The 16,146-nt window shown below is 48.3% G+C and overlaps 1 protein-coding gene across 1 annotated transcript; it reads left to right on the top strand.

The window, feature by feature from the left end:
• Positions 1–8,635: 8,635 nt before the first annotated feature.
• LOC129391566 (serine/arginine repetitive matrix protein 3-like) lies at positions 8,636–15,849 on the top strand. Its single transcript, XM_055080338.1, has 3 exons — positions 8,636–8,688; positions 14,028–14,708; positions 15,725–15,849. Exons 1-3 carry the CDS (start codon positions 8,636–8,638, stop codon positions 15,837–15,839), a joined length of 849 nt encoding a protein of 282 aa, XP_054936313.1. The 3' UTR covers positions 15,840–15,849.
• Positions 15,850–16,146: the final 297 nt, after the last annotated feature.

Here is a 16,146-nt window from a genome sequence, read left to right as displayed (position 1 = left end):
TCCGGAGCCTGTGCCCCGCAACGGGAGAGGCCACAACAGTGAGAGGGCCGCGTACAGCAAAAAAAACAAACAAAAAAAAAAGAAAAAGAGAAAGAAAATAATCAAAATTTTAAACATTCATGGAGGATGCACTGTGAGGTAGGTGTAGAGGTGTGATCCGTGAGATCCATGACCTCAAAGAGCTTGAGTTGGGTCTGAGTTCCAAAGTTTGCATCAGGGTTCTTTGATTTGGCTTGGTAGAAGCTAGTTTCATCCCATGGCTAGTTAGGAAGGGTGTAAAACAAAGACAGAGGAATGGCTTCTCTAAGTAGAGGCTTTATTACATCCTTTCCTTCTTTCACCTTTGCCAGGAGAATAAGAGTAGGGAGGAGAAGGCTGACAGCTTTGAGCGTCTCTGGCCTCGAGAGTAGAAGAGTGTAGAGCAGGACCAGTCTCCATGAAGGTGGGAGAGAAAGCCATCTATGAAGCTGCCGAAAACTTTTGTGTCTTCAGCTGGGTGCAGCTGGGACCCAGGGAAGAGAGCCAGAAGTTTGGCTGATAATATGTCAGGTCTTCCACCCAGGGTGGGGTTCCTATTTCTTCTCCATCTACTTATGGGGACACACCACCCTTTTTGATGCATTCAGGATCCCCTGCCTTATCTGTGTTAGAGACAATATTTTGAGGGCACCATCGTGGCCCATCTCAGCCCCAGCTGATACCTTGCAACCACATGAGAGGTCCTGGGCCAGAACCACCTAACTTAGCCGCTCCTGGATTCCTGACCCCCAGAAACTAGGAGCAATAATAGATAGTTTTTTAAGCTGCTAAATTTGGGTATAATTTGTTACACCAGTCCATACTATAACAGTGCATTAGAGCTTTGCAAAGAGGTACAAAGAAGGCTAAAGAAAGGAGCGGTCCCATCCCCGTGGGAGAACAGTGAAAGCCTCCGATGGAGGTGTGTGGCATTTGAGATGGGTCTTGCAGAGAACTGGGCATGTATGTGCATATGGAGAAGAGAAGTAACATTTCAGGAGAAAGAACAAGGAGATGGAAAAGTGAAAGTCATGTTCAGGAAAGAGGGCAGTGTCAGTGATCTGCCTCTGTGATGCACGTCAGAAACTGGTGGGAGATGAGTCAGGAAAAGTGGGCTAGCACTACAAAGAAAGCACCTGTGTGCTTCCTCTTTCTCTCCCAAACCCCTAAGGACAGCCATTCTTCATGGTTTGGTCCTTGGACCTCTTCTCTTTCTTTATGGAGTTCCTTGGTGATCTCATTCACACCAATTTCTACCTGGGTTGCTTTAAAATCTAATCTAGACCAACCCTTAGTGATTGTCTCACATCTCCAATTTCTTGTTGATCTTTTCCACCTAGATACGTTACCAGCCTCTCAAATGTTTTTGACTCCTAAATCCATCTTCCTCTCCAGCCATCCTCCTTAACTGACTGCCTTAAATCCAAGGGATGACACTGCTACTGTTGACACCATCCAGGTTGTTTTCCCTGGACCACTCATCTGGGCAGAATTGTGAGACTCCTAGAGGGACACTTTCTAGTGGGACGTCTTCAGGGACACAATTTAGTGCCACTGATTGGAAGCCTGTGGGACAATTCAGAGGAAGCATCATCCACATTGCTACCCCTCACCCCATATACACATGTCATATGCTTCCTTGTTACCCTCTATAGATGACTGTTTTAGATCACATCCAAAGCAGCCATTTTCCTTTAATTCTAACCCTGAATGCAGCTGTTCTAGGTGTAGTGTATCCATCCTGGGCAGTGTAGATGAGGTTACTGAGAAGTTTAGTCCTTAGGCTAAAAACCTGGTCATCCTATTGGTATCTTTCTGCAATTAGTCATCAAGTCTCATCCATTTTATGTCCCCTGTCTCTCGTTTTCAGCCAGACCCCCTACCCTAAGTGGTCCTGATGGTGCTGAGAGATTCTCAACCTGGCTGCAAATTAGAATACCTGGAGAGCTTTCAAAAACTCCCTTGGGCCTCACTCAAGGCCAATTATATCAGAATATCTGGGGTGGAGCCTAGACAGCTTATTGTTTAAAAGTTTATCCCTAGATTCTACTGTGTAGTCAGGTGGAACTCCACTGGTGGACAAGGAAAAGCATTGCCTTGAGGGATAAGCTGAGGGATAACCTGGTCTTTAATTATGCTGACCTGGGGAAATCATTCACACCTTCTGAGAATCAAGTTGCAATTCTATAAAATGTGATAAAAGTTTCCTAGCAAGATAATTGAAGAAGCAAATGAAACAGTGGGGTGAAAAGGCATGATAGCTGTAAAGAAGTAGGTACTGTTGTTATGATGATCACACTCTCACTGGTCCCAGTCTAATTCAGGTCCTAATCACCTCCGGGGCCCTGGGTAAGGGCTCTCTAGCTGAGCTTCTTGCCTCCAGTATCTCTGCCCTTCAATTCATCATCCTCTACATTGGGGCCAGATCAGCTTTACCATGTCACGGTCTTTCTCAAAAACCATCCTGCTTTTCATTGCCTACCAAACCAAGTCTACTACTCTAGACATCTTCAAATCAAAACCCAAAGTGCTTTCCTAACCTTCTCTTCTGTTTCCTAAATGCAGCCTATCTGCATCCAACCACCAGCCAGCCAGCCAGCTAGCAAACGCTGGAGATCCTATTGTATGGCGGCATAGATCTGCGGGGAAATGCAAAGATGAACCAGAGATAGGTGAACTGAGAATAATTTCACAGAATAATTAGTTTTAGTTAAATATAATCTCCAAAGACATCTTTGATTTCCCCACCTCTCTGCCTCTGCATTCTCCAACACAACAGTGTACACAATGCAAATTGGGTCTTAAGTGGTTCTTGAACAAACTTTAAGAGATAAGCGAACATAATGTCATTACTAAATGGTGGAATAAATGATGTCTATTTCCCATGTTTTTTGAGAATGACGGTAGTTAGCTGGGCCGGCTTCAGGGACGTGTGACCTGTGCAGTCACACTGTGAAGTCACTCTTCACACACTCTGAAGAGTCCCATGCTTGGCTTAATGCTCTGCTGTCACCATCTTGAAATTTTTAATAACTTTGGGGCAGGGGACCCACATTTTCTTTTTTTTTTTATTGGAGTATAGTTGCTTTACAATGTTGTGTTAGTCTCTGCTGTACAGCAAAGTGAGTCAGCTGTACGTATACATATATCTACAAATTATATAGGACGTACTGATAACGAGTGACAATGTTTGATTATTCATTCATGTTATTTTTGTTTTAAAAAGAATTTAAGGCAGCATAAATGATGACTAAAATAGAGGAAGATAAGTAGCTTTTTACTGAGGCAAAGGAAAAATAAAATTAGGAAGTTAAGATGGAGCTGGACTGAGTTTATTACACTAAAGTCAAGATGGACTTCTAGCAGTCCAATCTGCCAGCTAGAAGTTGCACATGAATGGGGTTTGAAGATTTTCTAGCAGCCACTGTGAGGAGGGAAGAATGATAGGCTGTATCCATGGTCAGTGGCTCAGGAAGAAGCACAAATATCCCTGATAGGAGACCACAGGGAAATCTGTCTCACGGGTCTTCCTAGCTGGGACACGGTACAAAAGTCTTTAGGGAACACTGCTGGCTACATCCATACCATGAACCCAGCAACACCTATCACAGGGCCAGTTCTTTTAATGTACCTCACACAATATCAGCACACAATTCAAGGTTTATCAGGTGAGAGGGGCTCAGTACTGAATAAGGCTGAGTGGGTGAATGGATGAATAATAGGGGATAACATGAATCAAATAGGTGTCTAGCTCTGCTGGTCTGACTTAATTCAGGGTTAATTCAGGTTAATTTTTGGGTATTTTGAAGAACAGATAGGCTCTCCATATTATTTACAGAACCCGCTAAAAGAAATGCTATTTCTCTTTTGTGTATCAAAGGACACTATCAGTGGAGTGGAAGGGCATCCCACAGAATGGGAGAAAATATTTGCAAATCACATATTTAATAAGGGATTAAAATCTAAAATATAAAAAAATGCCTAAAGCTCAAACAAAAACCAAGCAACCTAATTAAAAAATGGGCAAAAGACTTGAATAGACATTTCTCCGAAGATCTACAAATGATCAACAAGCACATGAAAAAATGCTCAACGTCACTAATTAGTAGAGAAATGCAAATCAAAATTACAATGAGACATCACTTCACACCCATTAGACTGGCAATAAAAACAAACAACCAACCAGAAACAAATGTTGGCAATGATACGGAGAAATTGAAGCCCTTGCGTGCTGTTGGTTCTAATGGAAAATGGTGCAGCTGCTGTGGAAAACTGTATGGCAGTTCCTAAAACAAAACAAAACAAAACAAAACAAAACAAAACAAAAGAACTACCATATGATCCAGCAATCAGCAATTCCATTGTACTCAGCAGAATTGAAAACAAGGACTCAGATATTTGTACACTTATGTTCATAACAGCATTATTCACAGTAGCCAAAAGGTACAAGCAATTCAAATGTCTATTTGATGAATGGATAAATAAAATGCGGTCTATACATGCAATGGAATATTATTCGGCCTTAAAAAGGAAGCAAATTCTGATATAGGCTACAACATGGATGAACCTTGAGGACATTATGTGAAGTGAAATAAGCCAGTCACAAAGGGATAATACTGTGTGATTCCATTTACATGAGATACCTGAGAAGTCGAATTCATAGAAACAGAAAGTAGGATGGTGGTTGCCAGGTGCTGGGAGGTGGAAGAATGGGAAATTATTGTTTAACGAGTGCAGAGTCTCAGTGTGGGATGATGAAAAATTTCTGGAGGTGGGTGCTGGTCATGGGTGCACAACAAGGTGAATGTACTTAATGCCACAGAACTGTACACTTGAAAATGGTTAAAAGGGGAACTTTTATGTTCTGTATAGCTTACCTCAATAAGAAAAAAATGCCATTTCTCTCTGTTGGGCCTTTGAAACTCTGCATGGCAGTCAATGTAAGGTTATTAGTTCTAATAATACCATATAAAAACTGTTCATAAATGCAAAATCAAAGCATATGTGTAGAAGTGGCATATTGGTATGATTTCGGCTATCAGTAGCAGAAAACAACACAGAACGGGTTGAACAGTAAGTGGATTTATGACCTCAGAAAATGAGAAATGTGAAGTGATGTCATCACCTGGCCCTTTACCCTCCTTCTACCTCGAGAGTGTTGACCTCCCCTCGTTGTTACAAGGTGGTTGCCCCCATCCTGACATCATATACAGATCAGTAACATCCAGCAGCAGAGAATGAACTGCTTCTTCTTGGTGCAACTTTTCCATAGTAAGAACCCTTTTCTACAAGCCTTCCAGCCGACTTCCTCTGTGTCTCATTGTCCAGAATTTCATCACACGCTCATCCTCAAACCACCAGAGAGAGAAATGGCACCACCACGAGTGACCACAGGACTAGGCAGGATGGTCAAAGTCCCATGCGGTGGGGTGGACGCTGGAACAAAAGAAGGGGGATGTGCCCCGTGGAAGAAGAGCACAACAGGCCTCCAACAGGTCACAGTCGAGCCTCAAGAAGCAGGATCCTGGGCAACTTACCTAAACATCTCTGAGCCTCAATTTCCGCCACTGTGAACTGAGGATAACAACGCCCGCCTCAACCGGGGGGGCTGGGAGGATTAACTAAGATAGTGTTTGCAAAGCACCCAGTATAGTGGTTATACACACTATTGTATTGATCATTATCTCATTACTGATACACGCATTAAATGCTTCAGAAATGGTAGCTGTCATGACTATTTTTCTTCTCCCAGGAGTGTGAATGCACAATTGCTAGGCTATCTTCTTTTTTTTTTTTTTAGCTGCACTGCAAGGAGGCTTGCAGGATCTTAGTTCCCTGACCAGGGAATGAACCTGGGCCCCCGGCAGTGGAAGCATGGAGTCCTAACCACCGGACTGCCAGGGAATCCCCTGGGCTATCTTCTTTAGCTTACCTAATGCAGGTAAATACTCAGGAAATAAATGGCACTTGGGTATTCCACCATGGGCTGTGGAGTCCAATTCTGTGAGTCCTAGGGGGTATTAGTTTATTAAGGCTGCCAAAACAAAGCGCCACAAACTGGGGGACTTAAACAACAGAAATGCATTGTCTCACAGTTCTGGAGGCCAGAAGTCTGAGATCAAGGTGTGTCCCTGTGTCTTCACATCATCTTCTGTACATGTCTGTGTCTAAATTTCCCATTCTTATAAGGGCCAGAGTCATACTGAATTAGGGACCACTTTAATAAGAAAGTGTAATTTCCACTCATTTTAACTTGATTACCTCTGCAAAGACTCTACTCCAAACACTGTCACATTCTGAGGTACTGGAAGTTAAGACTTCAACGTACGAATTTTGAGGGGACACATTTCAACCCGTGCTATACAGTAAGAATTGCTATGGGGACCTATTTTCCTGAAAAGCCCAGGGTGAGAATTCTCAGGTCAGGTCGGGACTCTTCACCCCACCCACACCCATCCCCCTCCCAAACTCTTTATTTTAAATGGATTTGGAAATAACCCTAAATCCCACTCTGGCTAAGCTGGAGTAACGGGGTTGTGACAGATTTGTGAAGTAAAAACGTAGAGAAAATCCCCTGACAGGGGTTGTCGTGGGGAGCATGACATGGAGCATGAATCTGGAATGGAAAAATAAACTCCTGTTTGGTCCTTTCGAACATTTATTAAGCCCTGACTCTGTGCAGGGCATGGGCTCTCTATTCTGCATGATGCTGTGGGGCGTGCTGTATGCCCGGCTGTGTGTGGGGTGCTGTATGTGGGGTGGGGGGAAAAGTGAGTAAACAACAGTTCCGGTCTCTGGGGACCTACTGATGATGTAGATATGTGAGAAGCTATCAATGCTGTAAGGCAGAAGACAGGAAGTGCTAAATAAAAGAATAACCAAGGGGTCCTAAGAGTGCATGTTGCCGAACGCAAGTTCATGTGCCGGATGCAGAGGGAGGCCAAAAAACCCAAAACATCTGAGTCTGGAGCAGAGAAAGGTTTATTGCAGGGCCGAGCAAGGAGAACAGGTGGCCCGTGCTCAAAAACCCCGAACTCCCCAGTGGTACTGGGGGGAGAAGTTTTTATAGGCAAAATTTGGGGTGAGGGCTGCAGGGTGTGTGACTTTGCTCTGATTGGTTGATGGGGAGGGAACAGGGTGGTGTTTCAGGAATCCTGCGCTCAGCCTGGAAATTACCATCCTCCACCTGGGTGGAGGGCCTTAGTTCCTGTGGAAGAGATCAGAGACATTGTTATGTATATTCCTTGAGGAGGCACCAGGACCCTGCCCCATGGCTGCACTATTGTTTCTTGATTGTTCCTCCTTTGTTTCTGCATTCCTTCCCCTCTCTGATTAGTAACTGTTTGAATCTGCTCTTTGGAACTCTGGAAGGTGTAGGAGGGTGAATGAAGCCTATTTACTACTAACAGGAAATGGGGGACAAAGAAAGGATATGTACCTGGAGGGCTTCACAGGGTTTCACGCACAGATGGTAAAAATGAATCTGGGTGGAGAAATTTGAGTGAGCTTTGAAGGGACAGAGGGTCAAGGTGAGAGGCAGTGATGTAAACACCCTTGGAAACTTTGAAAGCACTGAATCTTTGGGGATTACAATGATAAACATAGGTCACGTAACTGCACAAAGAAATGGTGAGGGTAAGGATAAGAAAGAGCGGATCTGCTTGAAATCTTGGGGGACACTTGGGGCCCTGCAGGATTGTGAGCCGCAGTGAGGCTTAGAAGCCACTTGCTAACCCTGAGCTACAATAGGGGACGCTTGGAAGAGACAGATGCCTTTAAACGGAATTGTCTTGATCCTGGTTGATGGGAGGAGTCTTGGTGCAGAGATTCACGGGAGGTGCTTTGGGTTCTACAGACCCGGGTCAAGTTTACGTTCACCATTTACTGGTCATGTTAAGTTGGGCAAAGTGCTTAAATTGTCTAGGCATCAGTGTCCTCATCTGTAAAGTGGAGACATTCACACTGCTGCTAACATTCTTTTAAAGATGAGTGGAAAATGGTCAGCGACACCAGCTGCACACAGGCTCAATAACCGTTCACTGACAAAAAAGGGATTATAGGTATTTACTGAATTTGGACTTGATTGATATCCTGTAGTTCCCTCGCCCTGTGGCAGAATAATCTGTGCTCTTTAAAACAGACGAATATGTGACCTTGTCAAACTGCTGTGGACACTGTGAAGCCGGGGAGGTGTCAGAAGAGTGAAGGAGAAGGTTTAGGATCTGGTAGGGGGTGCTTTACTCCAGGAACCCCGCCAGCCCACTCCACCCACTGGGAAGAGAGGGAAGTAACAGCAGAGGAAATACATTAAAGCCGGAAAAGGTAGGAAGTATGTGAAGAACGTCCTATTTGGCGTCATCCTTCACTGACCTCTGAAAGGTCTGACCTCTGGGGGATGTCAAGGGTGCCATCTCTCCTGACCACTAGAGGGTGCTCTGACTTGATCTTCTGGATCCAGAAGCACAGAAACAGATGTTTGGTTCCTTTGAGTTTGAAATATTAGGGCAGGAGGTGGCTGAGGACAGAGACAGCGGGAAGAAGAGGGTGGGTGAAGCCAGGTCTGGACCTGGAGCAGGTATGGGGTTCCAGGTCAGCTTGGGTAAGATGAAGGCTAGGAATGGAGTACAGAAGAATGGATCCTGGAGAGTCTGGAGCCAGCTTCGGGGACCCGTAGGACAAGGCCTTGGATCCAGACCTGGGTCTCGACAAATGGTGATAGAACATCCGCATTCTTTTTCCCTTTTTTCTCAAAGCTGCACTTTTGCCCTAACTGACAGCCGGAGCAGCAGGTTTAGTGGCCAAGCGAGGGGAGGAGCCCGATGGATGCCAGGACCCCGACAGCTGATGGAAAGGAAAGACAGGGAAGGCAGCAGGAATGGCACGGGTGATAGAAGCTGGACGTGCTGTGGAGGGAGAGAGGATAGGACAGAAGATGGAGGTGACACACAAGGGCGTAAGAAAGGAGCTACGCTTTCCAATCCTCTCCTGGCTGATAAGCTGTGGCCACTCCAACCCATTAGTCAGTGAGAACAGTGTCTCATATTGATTGTACAAGGAAGAGAGTTCAGTTTATAATGATTTCCTTCCGCCAAGCTTATAGCAAAGACACTAGCAACTTACTGGTGGGAGCGAGGGTCTCACTCAACCCCAAACTGTACAAATGTGATGAGAAAGCAGCAGATACCTGCTGCTGAGGAGGGTGTCCGGAGGACCATGGCATCACACTGTAAGCTGACACTCAGCCAGGACACACCAAAATGGCCATCTTGTTTATGTTCATCATCCAAATTGATTGGTGGATGCCTATGCCTATAGCTGTTGACTATCACCCCTGCTTGTGGCCACATAATTCTAACCAACAGTTTTGGAATGTGTAGTGTATATATTAAAGATGAGGTTAAGAAAAAAGATGGCTTTGTTCAACCCATCGCCACTTTTAGAAAAGCAATCTGGGTATGGTTCTTATGAAATTCTTTGGAGTTTCCAGAATACTTCAGTTATTTTGTTCCAGATGAGGCTTCATTGTCCATAGATAGTACCTGGTTCTAAATAGGTAAGGGATTAGACACTGTTTCAAATATAGTAGCTCTCTCACTTACAGAACACCTTACTGGAATAATTAGTCTGTTGAGATTGGTATACATAGGGCCCCCAAATAAAAACCAGTCTTGAAATGTGCACTATCTTTAGCAATCACTAACAGTAAGCTATCTTAGACTATATGTACTTGAAGACCATTTTTTACACTTTTAAAAAGACTATGTGTACTTTAAGGTGGCAAAAATCACATAAGGGAAAAGTAAATTTGCAAATTGAGAAAGAAAAACTCACCCTTTCTCCTGGTTGTTTCTCCTTTACTTTCACATATAATACTTCACTTCTCACACTTCTGGTCACCAAATGTGTGGGTTTTTCCCCCAAGGTAGGTAATTCTCTGTGACACCATAAGGCAGCTGGGCGGCCTTATGATTTAACTCAGATCTGACACTGGAGAACTGGAGTTACCTGGAGATAACGTCAGATCCCAAAGGTGAGGGATTCAGTCCTAGAAGACTGCACACCCCCCAACTTCAGACGCCAATCCCAAGTCCAGATTGTCCCCTGTGCTTCTGACCAGTCAGCTCTAAATCAGAGATTCCCACCTTCGGTTTGATTAATTTGCTAGAGTAGCTCACAGAACTCAGTGACACTGTTTACTTACTGTTTACCAGTTTATTAAAAAAACGGTACAATAAAGGATATAGCTGAACATCCAGATGGAAGACATGCATAGGGCAAGGTATGTGGGAAGGGGCGAGGAGTGTCCCTGCCCTCTGCAGGCCACCCCTCTCCAGCACCCCAACGTGGTCACCAACTGGAAGCTCTCTGAACCCTGTACTTTTGGGAGTTTTATGGAGGATTCATCACAGAGACATGATCGATCCGTAATTGCACTTCTAGCCCCTCTCCCCTCTGGGGGAATATGGAGTGGGGCTGAAAATTCCAAGCTTCTGATCTTGGTCTTTCTGGTGACCAGCCCCCATCCAGGAGCCCACCCAGGGTGACCTCATTAGAACAAAAGACATTTCTATCACCTTGATGTCAGGAACCAGCATCAAAGACCAAATATTAGAATAAAAGATGCTTCTAGTGTACTTATCACTTAGAAAATAACAAGGGTTTTAGGAGCTCTGTGCCAGGAACTGGGGGCGTGGACCAATATATATATTTTCCTATTATTTCATACAAATCTATTTGGTTTAAACACCTATTAGGAAGTATGATAATGTGTTTGGTTAAATATGCCTCTTTGGGTTATTTACAGCACATGAAAGCTGTCTAAATGCAGCTCCTACTTCAATGTTTTTAAACAGCTTTATTTAGGTATAATTTTTGTACCATAAAATCTACTTATTTTAAGTGTACGACTATCACCATAGTTCAGTTTCAAGATGCAATTTTAATATGTAAAACTCAAACATGTTAAACAGAAAACTCATGCTCATTATTGGGCTGGATTAAGATCTTTAGGGGTCTTAAGCACCCGGCAGGGTTTGCGTGTTTCCCTGTCCTAATTCTCCTCTGTCTCTGCCTCTCTCCTGTATTTCCTCCTTCTCTCCCTCCCTCTTAGCGTCTTAGGTGCTCAGGGAACAAGTTGAAATGTAATCTCTGCCCTCGAAGATCAAGAACACAGTCATGAAAAGTGATAATAAAAGATCATCACGTTGTTTTGTGGAAGTGTCATCCTGATAGAAGGACAGTCCTGGGAATCATGGGGTCACATTTATCTCAGCCCCACCCCGTGTTCTAGGAGGTTTAAGGGTTCAGCTCGATAAACATTTATGGGATACCTGTGCTTGATGCTGTGGGTACGAAGATGAATAAGAACTCATCCCTGCCTGGAGTTAAGCAGCTTTCATTCAACCTCAAGTGACTAAGCATCAATAAATGTTACTGGTCTGACTAACCTTGTAACCCAGTCCCAGTACCTCAACTCAGCGCAGGGGAGTGGAGTTGGGGATATTAGAGCCCGCCCCCTCACACACATCCTGTCTGATGGCAGGAAGTCTCTCCCTCTTCAGCTCTCCCCTCAAAAGGCACCTTCTCCCCTGGCCACCAATCTAAAATTTCAGCTTGCGTCCAATACAAAGTCTTCACAACACCCCCCCCCGCCCCCGGCAACTTGATTTCCCCCTCTTTCCTTCCCTTTCCCTCCCCAGCACACAGTTTCTTTCACTTATTATCTTGTGTATTCCGGCTTCCTCCATTAGGATGTAAAGTTCCGTGAGGGTAGGGATGTGGGTCTGTTTCCTTCTCTGTCCTAGCTCTAGGGCTGCGTTCCAGGTACAGAGTCCACACTCAAGGAATATTTGTTGAATGAACTAAGGACTATCTGATCCTATCTTACCCCCCAGTGCCGGGGGCCCCATCCTGATAACCCTGGTTCTTCAAGACCTGGGGTGCTGCCTTGATCTCATCTCCCTCCCTCCCACACATGGGCACAGTGCCTCAGTCTGGAGCGTGGTGCCTTCCAGAAGCTTTCACCATGCTGCCTGCCAGCGTGCGCTTCTGAACACTGCCTGCTCCTAACTGCCTTGATCCTGGAAGTGTCTCACTGAAGAATCCTTTTCGACATGTAGTTGCCTGTGCCTCTCCTGACTCAAACCGTGGCTACCTGCCCCGGCGCTGGCCCCCAACTAATCTTAAGGGCTGCCTATCCCAGTCTGCCCCACTAAATTAACCTTCTCTGTGTGACAGCTTTACAAGACTGGACAGAAGGCAGAACACCCATATGCGGTGTGAATTAAAATACCAGTCAGGGGGAATGAATGACTAAGGGTGTTAGAGTTTACCCAACACCATGCTGAATGCTTGAATCCTCCCAAAGAAATGTCTGGAAAGCAGCTGAAAAAGATTTTAAACAATTTGTAATAATTAGCGATCCCTGAAAGTAGCTTCCTCAACGTAGTCTTTAAAGTCACTCTTGTATAATAATATTTCTAGGCTAAACTTCTCTAGTAAAATCTTGGTGTGTTGTAACTCATCATCCTATTCAAAGCTCCTGGTCAACATCAGAGTTTTCAATACTCTTAGTAGCTTCTCATTAAAGCAACAACAACAAGGAAAAGAATTTTTTTTGGCTCCTGAAGTTGAGCCTGAAAATAAGACTCCTGAAGTTTTCTACTCCAAGAATATATGTCTGCTTTTAAAGCAGATATATTGCTTTCATTCCTGCCAGGTGTACAATAGAGGATATAACTTCAGGGAACAAAAGGACATGGGTCAGCCAGGTGAACATTTTATTTGGGATCCTAGAGAGGCCTGATACCCATCAAGCTTTATGTTTCTTGGTGACTGATTTCTGTATGTGCTGAGTGACCGCACATTTGGGAACACTATTAACAGGTTTTGTTTTTTTGTTTTGTTGTTGTTGTTTTTTTTCGGTATGCGGGCCTCTCACTGTTGTGGCCTCTCCCGTTGCGGAGCACAGGCTCCGGACGCGCAGGCTCAGCGGCCATGGCTCACGGGCCCAGCCGCTCCGCGGCACGTGGGATCCTCCCGGACCCGGGCACGAATCTGCGTCCCCTGCATCGGCAGGCGGATTCTCAACCACTGCGCCACCAGGGAAGCCCTAGTAACAGCTTTTTATTTGAGGGACAAGAAGGGTCCGTTGAGTACACTTTGAATTTTAGTAGGTCACATAGCGTGGTTCATAGGGCTTCCATCTCGTAATCTTGGCAGAAGCATTTACATGAGCTATCGGGAGAGGTTAGAATGGGAGTTCTTTTCTCGTGGACAAGACAGTCGGGGCATAAAGACAGCTCCATTCCGGCAGCCCAGAAAGGCTGCCCGCTCTGCTGGATGACTAGGGACCACTCAGTTGAACCCTGGTGCTGGAGATCCAGGAATGTTGGCAGGCTTCACTTTACTAGAGTCATAGAACAGACTTTTGGGTTTCCGTTCTGCAAAGAAATCCTCTAAAAAGGCAACAGAGAGCATGGATACCATCCTCTACCAGCGACCTCCGTCCTCCATTCTCCTATTTTTCAGTTAACAGAAGAGCCACGCCTAGATTTTCTTGGAGGAACTAGGCATTCTAAGCATGTCCCTAAGGTAGGAGTTCGCTTTCAAGGTGGAGAATAGGGTGGGCCGCGAGGTCCCGGGGATTCGCACTGCCGTGTAACCCTCAGGACTGGCCGCTCCCCGTTCCTGCTCCCTGCACCTCATCCTAGGGAACCAGGTGGTGGGGTGTCTTTCAGGCTTCTTTGGACGCATCCTCCCCTCCACCAAAGCAGGACCCCGCCCTGCCTGGACCACATGAACTCTTAGGGGCATCCAGAAAGTACCAGCGGTGACGCGGACCCAGGGCGGTTTCTGGAAACGTGACGATCTCGACTCCCCCCTCGCTCGGTCCCCAGGTCCCGAGCTGCAGACTGGTGCCCGCCGGCCTCTGCCCCTGCCTCAGCCCCGCCGTCCTGCCGGCTGAGCTCGGCCTCCTTTCACACCTGATTCCAGCTCGGGTCCCACAGGCGCGCCGTGGAGGGGACAACGTCGAGGTCCCGGCCGAGGTCGGGCACTTGGAGGCAAGGCCGAGGGAGCGCGCGGGGGAGGGTGGGCGGCTCCTCAGCCCGTGGGTGGTTTGCGATTCGGGAGCGACAGACTGAAGTCCTGGACCAGCGGGGAGGTGGGAGGGAAGGGGGGTGGGAGGTGGAGCCGCCGGGTGGGGGCGGTGCCGCGGGGAGCGGAGCCCGGCCTCTCGCCCCCACCGCTCTCGGTGCCCGAGTCTGGGCGGTGACACAAAAAGCTGCCGCTCGGAGCCGAGCGCCTGGCGGCGGTGTTCGACTGCGAGCGCGGAGGGCGGCCGGGCAGGTGGGGCGCCTCCCGAGGGTCCGAGCAGGGAGCTGGGGCTGCAGGCGCCGCCGCCGCCGCGCTCCCCGCGCCCGCCCCGCAGCCCTCGGCGTGCGTCTGGCCGAGCGGGTGGCGGGCGCGCCGGGACCCCCCGGAGATGCTGCTGCTGCCGCCGCCGCCGCCGCCGTCGCCGCTTCTGTAGGGAGCGCCGGAGCCCGCTGCGGGGAGGGGTCGGTGAGTTTCGGTTTCTCTGCTCTGTCCCTCCTGGGTCGCGGGCGGCGAGAGAAGCGCGAAGGGATGTCTGCGCCCCCGCGGCGGCCGCGCCCGGAGCTAGGGAAGCTGGAAAGGGGAGGTGCCGCCTGGTGGGTAGAGGGGGCACCTTTTGGACTGTGGAGGGGGTGGCGGGGCAGGGGTCGCGGGGAGCGCGGCCCGGGGCGCGGCGAGGCAGCCCCGGGGCGAGCGGGAGGGGGGTCCCTGGAGTTGCGTCTCTCCCGAAGGCCGGCGGAGCTGCGCCCGCGGCTGGGGCTCGGGAGCGGCGCTGTCGGCGGCTCCGCCGAGTCCTCGGATGCCCTCTGGAGCTCCTGTCCGAGGGAGCCGGTCTCGTGCCCGCGCCGCGCGCGCCCCCCGGGATGGGCCCCTGGCAGGGCCTCTGTCGAGCGCTCCCCCCGCCCCCGGAAGTTGTCTCTGCGGTCCCCGGGCCCCTCCGGGGAGGAGAGGGCTTAGTGGAGGGCCAGATGTTGGGGGTCTTTTGTGCGCACCCACACGTCCGGGGCGCTCGCTCCTGGGAGGGCAGCGACAGCACAGAGCAGGCTGGACTCGTGGGACGCTGCTCCGGAGGCGGCGGTCCCGAGTCCCGCCTAGGCTGGGGGCCGCGCCGCAAGGCTTTGGAGAGAGTAGAGAAATCGGCAAAACAGAGTGACCGGGTCTTGATGAGGTGGCGGACAGGGGCGACGGAAAGAAGGATGCTCGCGAACGCAGCGCTGGTGTGTCTCTCTGGGCGCGTGACTGGGCGCCCCGCGTTCCCACGTAACCGGGTTTACCTAGTATATTTTGCTTGTGCTCCACGGAGCTATGCTATGCCTTCTCGTTTTTCTTTCTTTCTTTCTGAGGGATTACCGTTGCCAGTGGAGGCTCTACAACCAGAGGATAACTTAGGGGCGGGGGAGACTGCAGAGGAGTCTGGGGAGGTGGTTGTTTGTCCCGCGGAGACGATTAGGAAGCGTTACGCCCCTCGGCGGCCCTCCAGCCCGCCACACCTCCGCCGCCTTCCTCCACCTGCCCCCAGTGCACCCACGCCGCCACCGCTGCTCTGCCCGGGAGGTTGTCTGGGTTTCTCTGCTGCGCGTATCTAACCCTTACTGCATGTATTTCACTGCAGGCTGAACAAAGCTCAGGCTCAGTTGTGCTTCCTGCTTGTCAGCCTCTTGCCTCCCAAACGCGTACCATTTCCACTTGATGTCATCACGCAGAAGGGGGTGAAAGGGACTCGGTGACAGATGCAGGTAACCACCGATAATCTGGGTACCTCCTGGGTGTCTCTGGGTCATTTAGGTCAACGGGCGTTTGCAGGGGGACTATTGGGGTGCTTTCTGCATCACACCATCCATTTCTATCTGTGCGGAGGAGAAGGGGCTGCTGAAACTCCTGATTCAAAGAAAGAAATTGCAAAAGACTTGAAACCTCCTTTTGAAGAAGTCATTGAGGGCAGGCTGCGTTTGGGGTTGTATAAATTCCACCTGGTTCCCTTTGAGGGGAATTTTGATATAATCCACACATAGGCAGTTGTATCTGAATGTGGGG

This window comes from Physeter macrocephalus, chromosome 19 (assembly GCF_002837175.3).
Source record: "Physeter macrocephalus isolate SW-GA chromosome 19, ASM283717v5, whole genome shotgun sequence".
NCBI classification, from domain to species: Eukaryota; Metazoa; Chordata; class Mammalia; order Artiodactyla; family Physeteridae; genus Physeter; species Physeter macrocephalus.
This window is presented reverse-complemented; position numbering and strand designations above follow the sequence as displayed.

What these genes read in the sequence shown, in the direction of transcription:
- LOC129391566 (XM_055080338.1), top strand. Translation starts at nt 8,636, where the DNA reads ATGGAGTACAGAAGAATGGATCCTGGAGAGTCTGGAGCCAGCTTCGGG. An exon ending in GGAGCCAGCTTCGGGGACCC is followed by an intron (nt 8,689 to 14,027) that starts GTAGGACAAGGC and finishes CGGGTCCCACAG; the next exon opens with GCGCGCCGTGGAGGGGACAA. An exon ending in GAAAGGGGAGGTGCCGCCTG is followed by an intron (nt 14,709 to 15,724) that starts GTGGGTAGAGGG and finishes ATTTCACTGCAG; the next exon opens with GCTGAACAAAGCTCAGGCTC.